Consider the following 20,560-nt stretch of genomic DNA (forward strand, 5'->3'; position numbering starts at 1 on the left):
AGAAGAAAGTTAAGGTCTGTACTTGGGAAAATAAATGGTCTGGTAACAATTTATATATGGCTCTCAGCCAGTAAATCCAAGTTTGAGGGGCCTTTAAACAAAGCTCACTCTGGCTGTGTCTACACGTGGCCCAAACTTCGAAATGGCCATGCAAATGGCCATTTCGAAGTTTACTAATGAAGCGCTGAAATGCATATTCAGCGCTTCATTAGCATGCGGGCGGCAGCAGCGCTTCGAAATTGACACACCTTGCCACCGCGCGGCGCGTCCAGACGGGGCTCCTTTTCGAAAGGACGCCACCTTCTTCGAAGTCCCCTTATTCCCATGAGCTCATGGGAATAAGGGGACTTCGAAGTAGGCGGGGCCCTTTCGAAAAGGAGCCCCGTCTGGACGCGCAATTTCAAAGCGCCGCTGCCGCCCGCATGCTAATGAAGCGCTAAATATGCATTTCAGCACTTCATTAGTAAACTTCGAAATGGCCATTTGCATGGCCATTTCGAAGTTTGGGGCACGTGTAGACATAGCCTCTAAGAGCAGAAAAGTTCAGAATGAGGCGGGCGGCAGGGGGAGTTTTTAACAAGTCCCACTAGAGTTGTCACATGAATGGACAGCGTTTTAAGTGATCAAGGCGACATACTTCCAGCTGCTTGAGGAAAGTGGTGTTGGTGATGTGTGTGCCAAATGGCCACCTTCCCAAAACTCCTGCAAGCAGGGTGCCCTAGGAATTCAAAAGTGCCATTCTTTATTCAGCCTTCCAGACCTTGGGCTGAAAAACACAGCCATGCCACGCACTACCAAGTACACAACAACACGAATAAAAACAAAAAGCAGTCAAGTAGCACTTTAAAGACGAGCAAAATGGTTTATTAGGTGAGCTTTCGTGGGACAGACCCACTTCTTCAGACCATAGCCAGAGCAGAACAGACTCAATATTTAAGGCACATAGAAACAAAAACAGCAAGCAAGGAGGACAAATCAGAAAAAGGTAATCAAGGTGAGCAAATCAGAGAGTGGAGGGGTGGGGTGGGGGAAGATCAAGAATTAGATTGAGCCAAGTATGCAGACGAGCCCCTATAGTGACTCAGAAAGTTCCCATCACGATTTAAACCATGTGTTAATGTGCCAAATTTGAATATAAATGTCAGTTCGTCCACTTCTCTTTCTAAAACGGAGCGATAATTTCTCTTCAGTAACACACATACCTTGAGGTCATCGACAGAATGCCCCATTCCATTAAAATGTTGACTAACTGGTTTGTGGATCTGGAGTGTTTTGATGTCTGTTTTGTGCCCGTTGACCCTTTTGTCTAAGGAAGTTAGAAGTCTGTCCAATATACAAAGCATCTGGGCATTGTTGGCACATGATGGCATATATGATGTTAGTAGAGGAGCATGAGAAAGTGCCCATGATTCTGTGAGTAACCTGGTGAGGTCCAGTGATGGTATTTCCAGAGAAGATACGTGGACAAAGCTGGCAGCGGGCTTTGTTGCAGTGAAAGGTTCCAGGACTGGTGTTCCTGGGGTATAGACTGTGGCTGTTAGTGAGGATCCTCATAAGGTTGGGAGGTTGTCTGTTGGAGAGAACAGGCATGTCACCCAGGGCCTTCTGGAGCGTAGCATCCTGATTAAGAATAGGTTGTAGGTCTTTAATAATTCATTGCAGTGGTCTGAGTTGGGGGCTGTAGGTGATGACCAGTGGTGTTCTGTTCTTGGCTTTTTTGGGCTGATCTTGGAGTAGCTGGTTTCTGGGTATGCATCTGGCCCTGTCGATTTGTTTTTTTTTTTTACTTCTCCTGGTGGGTAATTCAGGTTTATGAATATTTGGTAAAGTTCTTGTAGTTTTTGGTCTCTGTCAGTTGGATCAGAGCAAATGCGATTGTACCTAAGAGCTTGACTGTAAACAATGGATCTAGTCACGTGTGCAGGATGGAAACTAGAAGGGTGTAGATAAGTATAGCGATCAGTAGGTTTTCGGTACAGTGTGGTACTGATCAGGCCATCCTTGACTAGTACTGTAGTGTCCAGGAAATGTATCTCTTGCATGTTGTAATCGAGGCATAAGTTGATGGTGGGGTGTAGATTGTTAAAGTCTCTGTGGAATTCTTCTAGAGCCTCTGTACCATGGGTCCAAATCATAAAGATGTCATCAATGTATCTTAAGTAGAGGAGTGGTAATAGGGGACGAGAGCTGAGGAATCATTGTTCCAGGTCAGCCATAAATATATTAGCATATTGTGGGGCCATGCAGGTGCCCATAGCAGTTCCACTAACCTGGAGGTATAAATTGTCCCCAAAACGGAAATGATTGTGTGTGAGAACAAAGTTACAGAGATCAGACACCAGACTGGCTGTGGTGGCATCAGGGATGGTGTCCCTGATTGCTTGTAATCTGTCTTTATGTGGAATATTAGTGTACAGAGCCTCTACATCCATTGTGGCAAGGATGGCATTATCAGGAACTTTTCCGATGTTTTGTAATTTCCTCAGGAAGTTGGTGGTATCTCGGATATAGCTGGGAGCATTGGTGGCATAGGGTTTGAGGAGGGAGTCCACGTAACTGGATAGTCTGGTGGTAAGGGTGCCAATACCTGAAATGATAGGGTGTCCAGGGTTTCCAGGTTTGTGGATTTTGGGAAGTAAATAGAATAATCCAGGCTGCGGCTCAGATGGTGTGTCTGAGTGAATGAGGTCCCGAGTAGCAGCAGGGAGTTCCTTCAGTAGTTGTTGTAATTTCCTTTGGAATTCCAAAGTGGGATCAGCAGAGAGAGGTCTGTAAAATGTGGTGTTGGAGAGTTGTCTGGCTACCTCCTGTTCATAGTGTGACTTATTCAGGATGACAACAGCACCCCCTTTGTCAGCTGGTTTGATTATGATGTTTTGGTTATTTTTGAGACTCTGGACAGCATGGCGTTCAGCATAGTTGAGATTGTGTCTCATTTGGCATTGTTTGTGTATAATGTCAGACTGAACACGGTTGCGGAAGCACTGTACGTAGAAGTCCAGACTTTCACTACGACCCTCGGGGGAGTCCACATAGAGTTCTTCTTCTTTTGTTGTTGGTAGGGGGGCGTCGAGAGAGTCAGACTGTTGTTCATAGGTGTGCTGGAAAAATTCCTTTAGACGGAGGCGGCGAAAGAAGGCTTCAAGGTCCCCACAGAACTGTATTAAGTTCGTGGGGGAAGTAGGGCAGAAGGAAAGACCCCGGAATAAGAGAGACTCTTCTGCTGGGCTGAGTTGGTAGTTTGAAAGGACCTTGATTATCTTTTTCTGATTTGTCCTCCTTGCTTACTGTTTTTGGTTCTCTGTGTCTTAAATATTGAGTCTGTTCTGGTCTGGCTATGGTCTGAAGAAGTGGGTCTGTCCCAAGAAAGCTCACCTAATGAACTATTTTGCTAGTCTTTAAAGTGCTACTTGACTGCTTTTTGTTTTGATAGTGTATAAACTAGCACGGCTTACTCTCTGTTACTAAACAACATGAATACTGTCACAATCATGTGGACCAACACAGCTATCACTTCCTCCACTGTAAATCAGTCCACAGAAGGCGAACCAATGACTGGGGTAAGGGAAACCAAAAGCAGGCTCCAGATAAGCTTAGCTGTGCAAAATGGCACGTATACAGCTCAGTGAAACCAGGGCTCCAATTCTGTAACTGCGCCGACCTCAGTGAAGATCTATCACTGTACCGGACCAGAACCAAGCCCTATATGTCTGACAGGTGCATCGGCATTTGTTCTTTCACTTCTTGTTTTCTTCCTAGAAAACGGAATGGATTCTCTAGATCAGTGCAAAGAATCAATTTTGCCTGTTTCCTTGTTTGTGCTTACACGGTGCCATTAGGCAGGCTGGTCTGTTTCCGCTGAGAATGCTGACCTGTTTCCATGTAGGAATGTATTTAGGAAGGGCAAAGAGCAGCTCCTAGCTACATTCGAATTGCTTTCTGAACTGACTAAATCTCTGGTCTAGCCCCTTTCTTGCCCACAGTTTGGTTGCCGCGGAAGATGACATGTGGCAGATGCAAAGGGTCACTTTGGGATGAGCTAGGTGCCATCAGCCAGGAGTTCTGGATCCACAGTTCTGCAGATGCAGAGGTCCCAGCAGCTATAGGGTTCGCAGGTGTTCCCGCAACCTGGGGAGCGGTTGCAATTGGGCAGGGCTGAGGCGGCGGGTGTTTCAGCTCTTTGTTCAGGCTATCACATGCCTTCTTCATGCCTCCTTCACAGGCACAGTCAGCAGAGAAAACCGATGATCTGTAGCCGGGACGAATGCGCCTTTTGCAGTCCTGTCTTTACTGGAAACCCAGACATCCACTTGTGGCCAGCAACCAGGAGAGCCCATCTGGTACAGAATAGCCCATGTGCTGGTGGAGATGGGACCACTCTCCCAGGGCTTGCAGGGAACGAATGGGGCTAGGAAAGCAGGCATGTCCCCATCAGAAGCGCCCATCTCTCCCAGTGAGTCCTGCGTGCCAACCTGGTGTCCCCTGCCCTCACTGGCACCATCCCTCCTGGTGCACTGTGTGTCAGTGCTTCTGTATATCAGCCTGCAGCGTGTTGCCCTAGGGGCGATCCTGGAGGCTTTGCTCACCCTCTGCCCTTTCCAGAGCGCCTGGCCCAGTCCCCTGGCGCATTCTCAGGGCTTGGGCAGGAGGGGCCTAACCTGTCCCTCCTGGTCCCACCCGCAAGACGCAGCACTGGGGGGAGCTTCCCCTGGGGCTGGGGCAGCCTGCTGGGCACCTTGGCAGCCCACCTGCCCGAGGTTGTGGGTGGGCGGTTGTGGATCCCCTCCCGGCCCGCAGCTCAGAGACCCAGCCAGGGAGGGGGGCCAGGGCTCACCTCCAGGCTCCCCCGCGAGGGGCGGCGCGGGACTCCAGCGCAGCCGGGGAACGGTCGGTGCGCAGGGAGGGGACCCGGAGCTCCCGTGTCGGGGAGGAAGGGCGGAGCCTCTCCCGGCGCGCAGGGGGCGGTGACGGGACCCCCCCAGCCGGGAGAGGAGGGGCTGCGGGCAGGAGCCCTCCGCGGGGGCTGGCCAAGGAGCGCCCCGGAGCTCCAGCAGAGCCGAGCGCGCAGGAGGCGGAGGCGGGGGCGATGGCGGGACCCCCAGGCGGGGCGGGGCGGGACAGAGGCTGCGCCCAGCAGCTCCAGCTGTCGGGGGGGGGGCGTGGCGAGGGGGCGGGGCGCGCCGGCGGCCGGGCGCAGGGGGAGCCGGCGGCCGGGCCGGGCCGGGCTCACACGCTGGCGGCGGCGGCGGCAGCATGAGCGCGGCGCAGAGCTGGCGGGGCGAGTCGCCGCTGCAGCAGAGCCCGAGCATCAGCGCCGTCATGTTCGCGGCCGGGCTGCTGGGGAACCTGACGGCGCTGGCGCTGCTGGCCCGGCGGCGGCTGGGGCGGCGCGGGCGGCCGCTCTCCCTCTTCCACGTGCTGCTCACGGCGCTGGTGCTCACCGACCTGCTGGGCACCTGCCTGGTCAGCCCGGTGGTGCTGGCCGCCTACGGGCGCAACCGCACGCTGCTGGCGCTGGCGCAGGGCGGCCACGTGTGCACCTACTTCGCCTTCGCCACGAGCTTCTTCGGCCTGGCCACCATGCTGGCGCTCTTCGCCATGGCGCTGGAGCGCTGCCTGGCCCTGGGCCGGCCCTACCTCTACGAGCGCTGCGTCGGCCGCCGCTCGGCCCTGCTGGCCCTGCCCGCCCTCTACGCCGCGGCCGCCGCCTTCTGCGCCCTGCCGCTGCTGGGCGTCGGGCGCTACGTGCAGTACTGGCCCGGCACGTGGTGCTTCGGCCAGATGCGGCCGGAGCAGAGCCCGGCGCAGCGCGGGCCCTGGGACACCACCTACTCGCTGCTCTACGCCACGCTGCTGCTGCTGCTCATCCTGGCCGTGCTGCTCTGCAACGTCAGCGTCTGCGGCAACCTGGTGGCCATGCACCGCCGCGGCCACGCCTCCCGCCGCCTGGCCTCGCTCGAGCGGCCCGCCGGCCGCCGCCGCCTCTCCGTGGCCGAGGAGGTGGATCACCTCATCCTCCTGGCCATCATCACCGTCGCCTTCATCGTCTGCTCCCTGCCCGTCACGGTGAGCCGGGCGGCCGCCCCCTCCGCGCGGCTCCTGGCTGGCGCGCTGCTGGGGGAGCGGGGGGCTGCGCCTGGCCTGGGTCCCTGCCCCACTGGGTAATCCTAGTCCTGGGGTGGGGGATCTCCTGCACATGGCCTGGTTCCCTGCCCCACTGGGTAATCCTAGTCCTGGGGTGGGGGATCTCCTGCACCTGGCCTGGGTCCCTGCCCTACTGGGTAATCCTAGTCCTGGGGTGGGGGATCTCCTGCACCTGGTCTGGTTCCCTGCCCCCCGGGTAATTCTAGTCCTGGCGGGGGAATCTCCTGCGCCTGGCCTGGTTCCCTGGTCCCCTGGGTAATTCTAGTCCTGGGGAGGGACCTCCTGCACCTGGCCTGGTTCCCTGTCCCTTGGGGAATCTCAGTCCCAGGGGGGTATCTCTTGCACCTTTGCATGGGGGGGGACCTCCAGCACCTGGCCTGGTTCCCTTCCCCCCTGGGAAATCCTAGTCCGGGGATGGGGGACCTCCTGCACCTGGCCTGGTTCTCTGCGCCCCCCTTGGTAACCCCATTGCTTCAGGGGATCTCCAGCACCTGGCCTTGTTCTCCTGCCGCTCTCCCCCCTTGGGAATCCCAGTTATTAGCAGGGGAAACCCCTAGCACCTGGCCTTCTCTTCCTGGTCCCCTTAAGCTATTCTTGCCGGGGGCGGGATTCTCTTGCATCCGTTCCTCCTGTTCTCTGCCTGCAGCACATAACACCCTGTTCTCCCCGGGGCTGTAATATGTAATTGTGTTTGGGATTGTTAGGTTTAGTGCTCGTGTGCTAGGGATCGGTGAGACGCAGGGTTTCAAACCAGGTCACTGTTTCTCACGGACCAGCCAGCAGGTTGATGCTGGTCCCCCAATTCAGAAAGGTAGAGAAACGCTGGGCTCAGTGATCTCACGGAGCTGTTCTGGGCTCCAATTCTGACCCTACTCCAAAAGTAGGTTTAGCCTCTCCTTTAAGGAGAAGCTCCTCCCAGAGCTGTGGTCTGAAGAAGTGGGTCTGTCCCACGAAAGCTCACCTAATAAACTATTTTGCTAGTCTTTAAAGTGCTACTTGACTGCTTTTTGTTTTGATAGTGTATAGACTAGCACGGCTCCCTCTCTGTTACTTCTCCCAGAGGAGGGACTCAGGCAGCCCCACTAAGTTTGGGAAATGAGGCACGAGACTGGACTGAAACACAAGATCCTTGTTCTGTTCCTGCCTCTCCCACAGCTTCCCTGACCAAATCGCTTAGGCTCTGTCTACGCTGCGGTGAAAGACCTGTGGTAGGCCTGGTTCCACAGCTCTGGCTCCAGGACTGTAAAGTTGTGTGGGCTGGAGCCCACATTCTGAGACCCCCCCCACAAGTGTGGGAGGGTCTCTGAGCCCCAGCCCTACTAGCCGAAGCAAGCTGGCTAGGAGCTGTGGGCTTCTTGTTGCAGTACAGATGTAGCCTGAACGGCTCCTCTGTGCTTTCTCATCTGTGAAGGGGGATAGCCCTTTTCTAGCTCCCCGGGGACTCGTGAGGAGAAATCCTCTTGCTGGGAGCTGACGTGTTGTGGAGACAGGGCTGCACAGGGCCCTAGAGTGGCAGATGCTCGACCGAGGACACCTGGCTCTTGCACGTCCCTGAAGCCGCATGGATGTGGCTGAGGTTGCACCAGGACTCAGTTGTGCCATTTTGAGGGCAGCAGCAGCAGGGTGGGACGTTGGTGCAGGTGCTGGGTGGCATAGATCTGTGTATATCCATGTGTTGTAGTGCGGGTACGCACATCAGGACACAGCAGCCGTAATTGAGGCGAGATGCAGTTCGCTTGCCCCCATGGAAGTGAGGTTGTGCGGATCCATGCAGGTAGATGGCTGTAGTGATGCCCAAAACCACTGGGGTTGGGAGGTCACTGTAGCATCGGTGAGCTCTTGTGCACCTCTGCAGTTGAACAAGAATAAATGAGGATCTAGTTTAGCCCCCTGCTGGCTTGTGTGTTTCGCGGTGCGTGCCCCTGGTCTGGGGCTGACGATGGTGCCGTTAGACAAAGGTAGAAGATACGAGAATGTGTGCGACATGCTTACAGTTTGTAAAGAGCTTTGAACGCGTACTTGATGTTTGAATGAGAGAATCATAGGGTTGGAAGAGACCTCAGGAGGTCATCAAGTCCAATCCCTTGCTCAAAGCAGGACTAATCCCAACTAAATCACTCCAGCCACGGCTTTGTCAAGATGGGACTTAAACCTCTAGGGATGACGATTCCACCACCTGTCTAGGTAACATGTTCCGGTGCTTCACCACCCGCCTAGGGAAATAGTTTTTCCTCATATCCAACCTGGACCTCTCCCTCCGTAACTTGAGCCCGTTGCTCCTTTTTCTGTCATCCATCACCACTAAAAACAGCCTCTCTCCACCTTCTTTGTAACCCCCCTTCAGGTAGTTGAAGGCCTCTCTCAAATCCCCCCTCGCTCTTCTGTAGCCTAGTAAAGCCCAAGTCCCGTAACCTCTCCTCATAAGCTTGACCTAAAGACGTGTGAATGTTTGATAACATTGACATGTTATCACATTGATGACGTAACCCTGTTTTCCTTTCTAAAGAATGCAGCACTTCTTCCTGAGACCCTTTTCCTCTCCCAAGTGAGGAAGAGTACCTTTTCCCAGAGGATTCTTTCAGAAAAGAGCGTGTGTAGGTGTTCTGGGGGCCCTCCGCTCGAAAGAGCGGTCCTCATGGGGCTGGATTTTTCGATCCCTGGCCCGTTCTTTCGAAAGAGTGGGGGCTGTGCGGGCGCTGTCTTTTTGATCTGCTTTTTTGCGTGTGGACCTGCTCTTTCGAAAGAAGATCTTCTGGATTTCCAAAAATCACTTTAGTGAAGACGTGGCCGAGGTGACAAGTAGGGAAGCCAAGGCCTGCTGAGATGAAGTGTTTACTAGATCAGGTTTGGAAATATAACCTAAGCCTTCTGACTTCCAGTTGCTAATTGCTAGAATGTGACCTTTCCTAAGTAGAACCCATGTGATACAAGTAAAGAGCTGTAACCAGTGCTAGTCTATACACTATCAAAACAAAAAGCAGTCAAGTAGCACTTTAAAGACTAGCAAAATAATTTATTAGGTGAGCTTTCGTGGGACAGACCCACTTGCTCCCACTTGGGTCTATTCCACGAAATCTGCTTTTTGTTTTGACTGTAACCAGTAGTTTGACTTTCTCTTTTCATTTAAATTAAATAGGTCCCTTGGGCACAGCTGTCACTCAAACCTTTAGCAGTCTACAATATTCAGATTGTTTGATTCTTCTTATTATTAAGGGGGCAGGTAGTTGTTTGGGGGATTTTTCTTTCTGTTTTTCAGTTTTCTCCCTGAGAAAAGCAAAATCCATCATGGCTGGGAATACAGCCAAAGCTAATTTTTCATTCCCATTATCATTCATTAGCACTTGAAGACAAATTTACCCCCGGAGATGCTACACCATTATCTTTGGATTTCAAGAGGGTAATGAAGGAAAAGTAATAATATTTAGCAGCAGGTTGTACTTCTTGTGGTGTTGGACTTGTAATCCTCACTGATCCACTGCCAACTGATCAGCCTTAAATTTATTTTAGGGTCTTTTGTTCTGCTCCTAATGGAACTTTTCCCCATCTGATGAGCTCTCGTGGGACAGACCCACTTCTTCAGATCATAGCAATACCAGAACAGACTCAATATTTAAGGCACAGAGAACCAAACATAGTTATTGAGGTTGACAAATCAGAAAAATTGTAATCGGGGTGGGCAAATCAGAAGAGAGGAGTGGTGGTAAGAGAGGGGGAAGTCAAGAGTCAGATGCTAAACAAGGTCGTGAACTCAAAATTTAGTTTAACTGCGCATATTTAAAAACAAAACTCACATGTCAGAAGGCTGTAATTCTTCATAATTAGCACGAACTGCCTCAGTATCTTCCTTGCTGGTTGCACTAACAGGAGTGTTTGAAGTACTCGCTTTCTTCTTTAAAGTTCCTTCTTTTAGCCAATGACCCATGGAGAAGTTTGGTGTCAATAATTTAAATTCTCTGCGTCCATACTATTAACTTGTATTATTATTATCACCCTAAGTATTCTTGTTAAGTATTGTAGCTGTGTAGATTTAATCTATAATAGTCAATTTATATTTATCACAGTTAAATTTTTGCATACAAGAAATCACACGACTATACTGTATTCATATTCAGTCACCCACATGACCCACGCTCCCTGAGAGTGTGTACGAGGATTTACAATGGTGTATAATAGGCGATTGCACCATTGCATGCACAGTGCTGAGTCGTGAAATCCTCGTCCCCACTCTCTGGCTATGCTGGTGTTACACAGGGACGAATGAAAATTGGTTTTTAATAAAATTCATAAATGCTTAAATATTTATTTTGGTAAATCATACAATGTTATTGTAATGGAATTTTCTTGCGGTACCCTTATTTTCACTCCAGGGTTCCGTGGAACACCATCTGGGAAACACTACTGGAGAGGGAAGCACAGAAACCCTTGTAAATGCACCCCACTGTACAGGAGCGTACTGTTAGACACACATGTACAATGGTTGAATTTTGAGCCCATGAAGATGATACCTAACCTGTATAAACAGCTGTAGGGCAAACTTTTCTCAAAGCCAATCAAATCTAGAGTCATAACTTGGTGTTTTTTGCACAAGTTGTCAGAACATGTGGTTCTTTTAGTGACTAGCATGAAATGATTAAACTCACTTTCAGCAGCATGGACAGGATTTGAACCCAGCTCACTGGAAGTGAGTTGCTGAAGCATGAATTGTCTGTCTCAAACGATTCATTTCCATTTTTAATGCACAGTGTTAGAAGTTAGATACATCGGGTATTTCTAAACAGCCGTGGGTTTATGGGGGCCAGATCTGAGACAGAGCAACTCGCATCACATGAGTAAAACTTGCAGCAGCATCTTCCCAGGAGGGATTGTCAGCCTTCCATAAAGTGGCAAACAAGCTTATTTAAGGAAGTAACTGATTGTGGCTGTCAGGCATAAATTCATATCCACAACAGGTCAAAAGCAAGAGCTGTTTTTCTTCCAGGCTCGTTTATGGCCCCCCACACACTGGGGAAGGGCATGGCGCACAACTGGATGATAGACTGGGTATGTTATTAAATGATCCCTTAAGCAGCTATAGAGTTAATTGCGTTTTGGATAAGTGAAGTCTGGTACGTTCTGCTCAGGCCTTACTACCAAACTTAGCAAAGGATTTGGTTTTGTGGTTTCATGTGCACCACACGTGGCAGGCGTGGGGGGGTGAAAGGGATATTTTGGGTAGAACTAGTCATACTTGTCAGAGCTTCTTTAAATACCAACGCCAGCAGCTCAGTCCCCTAAGTGTGTGGAGGAACACAGGCTCCCTGGGGAATCTTAAATTGCAGTTATCGAAGCCTGGCTTTGAAAAAAGTCTCCTGGGACCTCAGTCTTTACGTGGCATCTTCTCCTCAATTTTACTTTTAGCCACTTCACGTGGGGGAGTAAGAGGGTGTAAAATATGGAGAGTGTCCCATTTTGGCATAAAACCTCGCTAATGAGTTGTGATGAAGTGGCTTAGCCCACTGGCAAACTCAGCACTGCTGTGAGGGACTAGGGAAAGGCAGCCAGCCTCCCCCGGAGCAGTAGTTCCCAGGCTTTTCAGTCCCCCGGCACGCTTCGACGAGACGAGCCGTTCCACGGCACGCCTGCTTTTTTCAGCTGAAGTGATTGCTCGTAAAGTCACGTTTACTTCCATGTTCTGTGGTTACGGTCTGATTGGAGAGGTTTACAGCAGCCTAAGCCAGGATCAATGCAGCACAGAACGCACGGTCCTACACAACCACCACAGACACATTTTCGAAATCTGCTCAACACAGGGCTAGGGATGTTGAGTAAATGAGTAACCACTGAAAGCAGCTCCCCAACCCACGAGCCCATCGGAGCATTTAAACTGCACCCAGCTCCAACACAGACTCCTACTCTTCTGCCCCCTTGCAACAGCAGAGCGTGGGGGCGGGCTCCCTGCTAGCTGTTCAGGCCAGAAAGCAGCATTTCAGCTGCCTTCCAGCATGAACAGGGTCCTGCGGGGTCAGCGTTTCCTCTCACGGTGTCTCTACAAAGAGCCACCGTGGGGCAGTGGAGGGGTATTGGCCCTGCATTAGCTGGGACTTAGGCAGAGTCATTGCTTGTCCTCCCAGTGTGGCTCTGCAAAGAGCCACAGCGAGGGGAAGTAAACAAAATTTCGTGGCACACTTGGACAGTTTTCACAGCACATCAGTGTGCCACGGACCTCTGGTTGAAAACCACTGCCCTGGAGTGTAGAATACTACATTTAACATCAGCTCGTTCCTCTTATCCTCTGTAACGCTGCTCCCAGAAGGAGCTGTAGCCCAAGAAATGTGCATTTAAAAACCTTAAGTTGAAGCGTGAGTGAGGCATTAGAACTCCCCTAAACTGGAGCTGAGACCTCCTGCTGCTGGACATAGAGCCAAAAGATGTTACTCCCATCCAAATGGTGCCATGCAAAGATGAAGGACTGAAGTTCTGTGTTTAAATGGCTTTTTTAATGCCCTATGCATCAGAGATGGGCAGAAAAAGAAGCTGCAGGCTGGAGAATACAGGTTTCCGTTGTGGGACAGCTGCGTTGCTGAGTCACTTCATAACACAGAGCAAGTTTCGTCATCTGTGTACAGCTGAGGAACCAAAGCACAACCCAGCGAAAAGCTACCTCGGTTGAGAAACTGATTTGCAAGTTTGGGGTGAAAGCAACACGTATTGCAAACAGCATTCCCTCTAATGTTTTCCATCCGTGAGTGGAGTAAATGTTACGTGCACTGCCAGTAGAAACACACGCTGCCCATGATGGTCGGCTGCAGGCACTCTGCTAATCGTGTGGATGGTGCCAGAATCTGTTCTGGGTGGCTGCCCAAGCAGTCTGCTTACAGGGAACGCTGGTTGCAAAGTATCATGACTAAAACGAGGCCTTTGGCAGAGGGGATTTTGCCTGTGCCATGTATACTGCTAGGCTGTGCCTACACTAGAGAGTTGACAATACTCAGAGAACATCTACACGCATAAAGCCTTCTGTGGACAGTGTCTCGACAGAACTCTGCATTTGCCTCGACAGTGCTAACGCTCTGTCGACAGAGTAAGGTGTGTGCAGAAGCTGTCCACAGAGGTTCCGTCGAAATTTCTATATCAACAGTAACTTCTGTCGACAGATGCTTCTAGTGTAGATGTGGCCGATAAGTAATTCTTCTGCTGTACTGCATGCTGTTAAGGCCTCAAGAGTTCTATGGGGAGCAGTTTTGGGTGCCAGGTATTAGGAGAGATGTGGTCAAATTGCCGAAAATCCAGGCAAAAGCAACAAAAAATATTAAAGTTCAGAAAAATGAGCTGTGAGGAAAGAATGAAAGAAGTGAGTTGGTTCAGTCTGGAGAAGTGAAGACTGGAAGGGGATGGGTACAATAATAGTTTTCAAATACGTAAAAGTTTTGTCACAAGAAGGAGGGAGGAAAAATAATTCTGAACCTCTGAGGATAGGACAAGGAGCAAGGGGCTTAAATTGCACCAAAGACAGCTCAGGTTGGACATCAGGAAAGACTTGCTAGCGGTCAGGGTAGTTAAACACTGGAATAATCGCCATGGGAGGTTGTGGAATCACCACCACTGGAGGTTTTTCAGAGCACATCAGACAAGTACCTGTCAAGGATGATCTAGTACTTAGTGTTGTTATTGGTTCAGGGGCTGGACTATATAACCTCTGAAGGTCCCTTCCAGTCCTACAGTTCTGGGATTCAATCCTGCCTCACAGCTCGGGAGATAGAAAATATGCAGGACTCTGGAAAAACCCTAAATTGGGATGTCTCTGATATAACAGGAGCATTGGTGGAGCTGGGCAGGAAAAGAATTTTCGACATTCCAGGAAAACTGAGTTCACTTTTTTTCCCCATTCCAAAACAAAATTAAAAACCCTTCTTTCCCGCAAAGTGAAATTAGAAGAAAAATTACTTTCTGATCAAAACATTTTGTTCCGATTTGGACAAAGAACTTTTGAAACCAAAAGTAGTTTTGAAACAAAATCCAAACACTGTGTTCTGCAAACGCTAAGGTTCATCACCGCTGAGCTTCCTCACTCTCCACACCAATTAAACATGAGTTTTTGTGAAAGCGTTTCTGCATTTTGAAGTGGAAAAATGTGTCGGAAAATTTCTGATCATCTCTCTGCCTGCTGCCTAACCGAGAGAGAGAAGCTTGCATAGCCTGAGGATGCTCATATTATGCCTCTCTTGTGGATAAAAAGTGAATGTTAGTTATTAGTAGAGTTAGGATTTTTTAAATGTAAAAAATCAAATGTGTTGAATCCTAAACTATTCATGAAACAAGGTCATGTGAGATGGATTTTCTAACCTGAAAAATGTTTTGAGGAAAAAATAGTTGTGAAATTGCAATGTAACTTTGATACATTTAAAACAAAAACAACAAGAAGTCCTGTGGCACCTTATAGACTAACAGATATTTTGGAGCATAAGCTTGCAGGGGTGAAGACCCGCTTCATCAAAACAAAACAAAAAAAATAGATTTCCAGGTCAAAATTAGTCTTCCTTTTGAAATGTAAACTAGACTGAAAAAAGGGCAGATTTTTTAAATCAACTTTTGATTTACCTGCAGCAGAAAAAAATGTTCTTTTCTTAGTTCATGAATATTTTCAAGATCTTGACTTTTCATCCAAAATTGAGACAGGAAATAAAAATTGAACTCTTGAAAATGTTCACAGGACAAGTCTCCCACTTAGCTCTAGTATTTAGGTCCATCTCTTTAGCGTTTCATTAGAATGAAATTCACTTCAAACAAAACATCTCTTGTGAATACAAAAGTTTCTTTAAACATGTTTAAAAAATCTATCACAAAGGGTGGTGTTTTACACAGGTGCATCAAAAGAGTCCTGCGATCAGCCTAGCATTTATCTTCCCCTTCTGTTTTACAGATTCGTGTCTATGTGAACAAACTTACGGAGAACACAGACTATGAGAAGGACCTTCTAGCGCTGAGGTTCTTGTCCATTAATCCAATTATTGACCCTTGGATCTTTGCCATCCTTAGACCCTCAGTTCTCAGGGCAATCCGTTCTGTACTGTGCTGTCGGATGCCCCTGAAAACCAAAGACAACATACAGACGGCGCCTGCTGCAAATTCAAAATCCAGTAAACAGATTAGCCTTTGAGGGCAGTAGTCCTGAAGACATCTGGAAGAGCGCACGGAAATGGCTCCTCAGGGTAAAGAACAGAAGTATAAACATGGTGGGAAGCTGTGCTTTTAGGTTATTAAACAAATACATTGACTGTACAATGGATGGAGCTGCAGCCTGGATGACAAGGTGCTGCAGAATTTCTCAGAAAGCATTCAGGGAGTCCAGCTGAAGGGAGTATATCCTATTTAGGGGACAGCATCCAAGATGCTAATCAATAAGTGGATTTTGGTTGATACTAAGTAGAAACTGTCAGGTTGAACTAAGGACACATGCTGTGCCTGGAACGCTAAAAGAGCGCAGGAGTGGAAGGTTTTCTCTAACACTACGCGTAGTGATACTGTTGGGTGGTGAGACCCGGGCATGCCAGTAATACAGTTCCAGATCGTTGTTTTGTTGCCAAAACTGCCAGTCTGTATTAGCTTCATTGAGGCTTCTCTAAGCATTGGTCTGACTACTGAAACTGACCTCCTTGGGAGCCCTGTGTATTGTCTGAAGTGCCTAGATTGCCCTGTGCCTTCATATCACTACAGTCTTGCAATGGTGGGGGTAGGGAAGGCTAAAGCTACTTCCACTTCTCACCCCTCTCTTGTCCAAGTGCCCTACAGCCCGGGTTACAAAAGCCATCTGGGTTCTTCTCGTGGGGCCAAAGCTAGCGGACAAATGTCAGCTGAGCCCCACTGTGCTGAAGCACTCAGTGCTCCCTGCAGGCCGCCCCCCCCAAACACACAACCTCTTGCATCCAAGAGCTTTGCTGTGGGCTACAACCCAGTCTCTGGCCTGCATCCTATTACAGGTGTCTACCCCCCACTGATACGTGCTGGTAGGGGAAGGATGCTTGCAACCTGTTCATCTCTGAGCCTGGGGTGCACCCTCTGGGGCGTGACCTGCTGCCCTTCAGTGCTGGGACATGTGGTTGATTATACGGAAGGAAAGAGGCTTCTCATGCCTTCTTCCTAGGGTTTTTCAAGAGCATCCAACACCTTTGTATGTAAGTGCCTCTTCCCAAGCAAGCCGGCTCCTACCCTGGGCACGACAAGTGCATGACAGCCTCTGCTGACAGGCATTTTCCATCTAGGGCCGAGGAGGAAATACCACGCAAGCCAGTTATGTCATAATCCCATCTCATCTTCGGTAAAGCTGTGTGAATGATGACGGGACGTCTTAACTGTCCCAGGGAAATACCGCACAAGTTAGAGACGCTATCAGCAGACTGGCTGTTCCAGAGGAGCTGTTCTCCCTGTGATTCCAAACAGGAATCTGCTTTGTTGTTTGGTTGTTTGTTTGTTTGTTTGTTTGTTTGCACAGATCTCATCAGGAGCTTTGCCATTGAGTTTGCTGGAACCAGGGTAACTGTCTCCTGTGTGATGGAGAGACCATTTTTCCTAGAGAGCATGACCCCAGGTCAGCAGAGCTCTTAAGTTATTGATGCTTTGCTTAAACAGGGTTACAGCTCCGAGTTACAGCTGAAAGTTCCTCTACTGAAAAAGCACCATGTGGGATGCAGGTTTTCAGACAGACTGCGCTAATTGTACATGATGCTGATACAGGCTGAACCTCTCTAATCCAGCACCCCTGGGACCTGACCAGTGCTGGATGAGAGAATTTGCCCGACCACAGGAGGTCAATATTGTCTAGCAGCATTACCGACACGTCCACTGCTTGCTGGGCTCTGAGAAGATATGTAGAGGTAAATTACGGCTAACTAATAGCACAGAACACTGAGAGCCAGGACTGGTGGTTGTACAACTTTATGGGACCACGGGAAACTTGGCCACACCCATGGTAAGTGGTTGCCCGGCTAACTAAACTCATGCCCTGACAGGAGAGTTCCATATTAGAGAGGTTCAACCTGCAGGTGGGTGGTAGGCTACATCAACAGCTGTCCTGTCTGCTACGACAAGGAGCACTATGGAGAGGAAGTACTATGCTTATAAAAAGCGCACAGGCTCTTAATATGGGAAGAGGTGGTGTGCCACGTTTATTAAGAATACGGTAGAAAAGCAGCTAGCATGTGCTTACACAGACACACACACACACACTTGTCCTGCCAGTTGGTGTTTATAGTTACCAGTCTGTTGCCTGCTTCAGCCTGGCGGCCAGGCAGGTTAAGTACAAGGGAAAGAAGCGGGTTCTGTTGATCCAGATCAAAGCTCTCATGAGCGGCAAGACAAACGCAAAATTTGTGGCCAAGCAGCCTCTGTTTCATAGGTGTTTTCCTTCTTTGGGATCAGTGAGTTTCTCACCGTCATGCTTCGAGAACGACAAGAAGTCTTGTCCAGCATCTGAAGAAGTGAGTTAACTCACGAAAGCTCATGCTCTAAACTTTTCTGTTAGTCTATAAGGTGCCACAGGACCCTTCGTTGCTCTACAAGAAGTCTTGTGGCACTTTATAGACTAACAGATATTTTGGAGCATAAGCTTTCGTGGGCAAAGACCTGCTTCATCAGATGCATGAGTGGAGGGGGGGTGGTTTCAGAGGGGTATTTAAAGAGTGGGGTCCCAGTAAGAGGGAGGGCTAGAGCTGACAAGGTCTAGTCAGCAAGGTGGAAATGGCCCAGTATCAACAGTACTTATCAAAAGAGGGGAAAGCAAGTCAGATCAGACAGGGGGATGTGAGCCTTTGTCAGAGTCTAATGGGGGTCCATCACCATTTGACAAGTGCTTGTTTTCTTAAGTTCTCATACTTTATTGTTTTATCATGCTGGTTTCAATCCCAGCTGTCTTCTCCCAGTTGATAGGTGCTTGTCTCCTTTCCGAGACATAATTCTGCCTCCTCTTATATCTCTGTGCAATCTCTAGCACCTTTACAGCTGTCTCCTCCCTAGAACATCTGGTTCGATGATGGACTTCACACTGATGTCTTAACACACAGATTCCTTTGTCACGCCAAACCGGGTTAATTTCTTTGTTATACAAAAGCAATTCACCTTTGAAAAAGAACATCAGGTTACGGTTTCAAGAAGAACCACCATTGCATTGTTTTACTTGTTTCATGATCGTAAAACAGAACGGTGACCTACAGGTCTAGTCCTGTCCTGACATTAAACAAAAAGAAATGTTACAAGCCGTCTGCCTGATGCATTTTGACCAAACGCTTTCTTGTTCAAAACAACAGGGTATGACACAAGCATAAAAACACATTCATACAGGTAATACTTGAGCTATTACAATATTATTCTTTATAACAACACATATAAAATCTAAAATAGAATTTTTCTTCTGCAGTAGCCCCAAAAGCATTCCATAGGGTAGACTGGTGGGCATGTTTTGGAGGCCGTAGTTACATCTACCCCATAGTACAGAGATTAATGTTTGTGTGTAGTTCTTAACTTCAGCCTTAACCGAATCGCCTCCCATTTAATGTAATGCGAGCGTCTGGATGAGTGTGATCTGCTGACAGCCTAATGCCCAATTCTTACTCTAGTGCCTTTCCTCAGTAGATTTCAAAGCACTTTACAAAGAAGGTCGGTGTCCTTTTGCTCAATGGACACACATTTTTGTTAAACCTAAGAGGTTATTCTTGTGTTACTTCCAGTGTTCTGGGGTGTTGCTTTCTATTGACACTTTATTTAAATAAAAACGTGTTCCAGTGGTCAGGCACATGTCCTCTGCTGTGTGTGTTCTTGCCAGTGGTATATTAGCAGGGTTGGCTCCTTGTCTGTGAGTGGTCTTTGCAATCCCCACTGGAGTCAGGAGGAGCCAACTTCAGATGAGAAATGACTTTACTTTATGTAACCTTTGCCCCTTCTCTTCTCTGGAGTGCTCATTGAAGTCAGCAGACTTGTTTATGTTAGGGATGAATTTTTCCAAATGGGATTACCCACGACATAAGTCACTGGCTTGTGTTGCTCCATTTTCTTAAAAAAAACCAACCACAAATGTGTGTGGTGTTTTATTCCAAGTGGATCTTGCGTACACAAGAGTTCTGTTCGTTTAAAAATACCAACAATGAAAAGCTTTAAAGCTTTTTTTTTTTTATGCTTGCAATTGACGTAACATAAAACTACTATAATAAAATAATCCTTCCAGAAAAGCTGTTGTGACTCCTTGTGGTTTTAGGTTGAAGTCACAAGGTAGAAAATAGTTTGTCATACGGATGAAACCTGTAGCCTACACGCTAGGTTACAAAATCATGGGGAAAATTAAAAGGAAAAGCAAGTTCAATATAACCTCAAGGACATTCGTGGGAGAGATGAGTGGGTATGTTTATTTAGAACTGCATTGGTAATGGTTTTCCAGTCTCTCAAATATTTGAAAGTCTGAAGTTGATATCCCTGTCTCTGATGGAGACAAAGTCAAAATCTCACAGATATCATTGAACTAAAAATCCAATTTTATTTCAGTTCAGGTCAAATAAAATGTTTCCTTTAAATGATTTCAGAATGTTTTGTTTATGACCATTTGTCTTGTAACCTACCTCAGCTTGTACTTTGCTTAAATTTCCAAAACAAAACTCTCTGAAATTGGCAAACCTAACATTTTCATTTTGAAACACTTTCCCATTTTTAAGAAGAGGTTCACTGACTCTAGCCTTCATCTACACTTACCATGGAAGATTGACCTCTCAGGTTCGATCTTCTAGGGTGCCGTTTCATACATGCACGAAACCACATTCCAGGGTCAACATTGACCCCAGAACTCCTCACAAGCCACCAGCATTCCTTCTGCCATGAAGACAGCCCCAGAGTTGGAGCTGGAAGGGCCCAGACCTCCCTACCCCCTTCCCAAATCCTGACCCCTGGGATCTGCCCTGTGAGCAGGGCCTCAGTGGACAGCCTCTGGCCACTAGGCCGCAGGTGGGGCCTCTCCCTGTAGAGAGAGCTTTGTAGGGACTCTGCCTGCAAGTTTATGCTGACCTGGAAAAAGTAGGGGGAGACTTGGACCAAACCCCAGCAACATGGGGAAGAATAATTATCACTCCCAGATTCTTACCTGCTGTGGAGATGTTCGTGACCAGGTTACCTATTCCATGCATAATGGTCTCTTTGTGAAGCAGATATTTAGAAGAGCCTGGAACTGCATCCCTTCCGAAGATCAGCTGCCACTGGCAGTGATTGCAGTGGTCTGCTCTATACTTCTGGAAATCCAGGCCTCCATAATTACTTGCTCGTGCAGATTCCTAGCTTGTGCATGCAATTGTGAGAAACACAGATGTGTATTTTAGCAAATGCCCCTGCACTTCCCTTCGTGGGAGAAGGGGGAATGCAAAAATTAGAGGCGTACCACCCACACCACCAATGTGAGTAAAAGCAA

General features: G+C 48.5%; 1 protein-coding gene across 1 annotated transcript; it reads left to right on the forward strand.

Annotated features, from left to right (window-relative positions):
• Window positions 1-5,249: 5,249 nt before the first annotated feature.
• PTGER2 (prostaglandin E receptor 2) lies at window positions 5,250-18,371 on the forward strand. The gene is made up of 2 exons (XM_074998517.1): window positions 5,250-6,066; window positions 15,044-18,371. The coding sequence occupies exons 1-2, from the start codon at window positions 5,254-5,256 to the stop codon at window positions 15,278-15,280; spliced, it is 1,050 nt and encodes a 349-aa protein (XP_074854618.1). The 5' UTR covers window positions 5,250-5,253; the 3' UTR covers window positions 15,281-18,371.
• The last annotated feature ends 2,189 nt before the right edge of the window (window positions 18,372-20,560 follow it).

The sequence above is a fragment of the Carettochelys insculpta genome, chromosome 6 (assembly GCF_033958435.1).
Source record: "Carettochelys insculpta isolate YL-2023 chromosome 6, ASM3395843v1, whole genome shotgun sequence".
Classification (NCBI taxonomy): Eukaryota; Metazoa; Chordata; order Testudines; family Carettochelyidae; genus Carettochelys; species Carettochelys insculpta.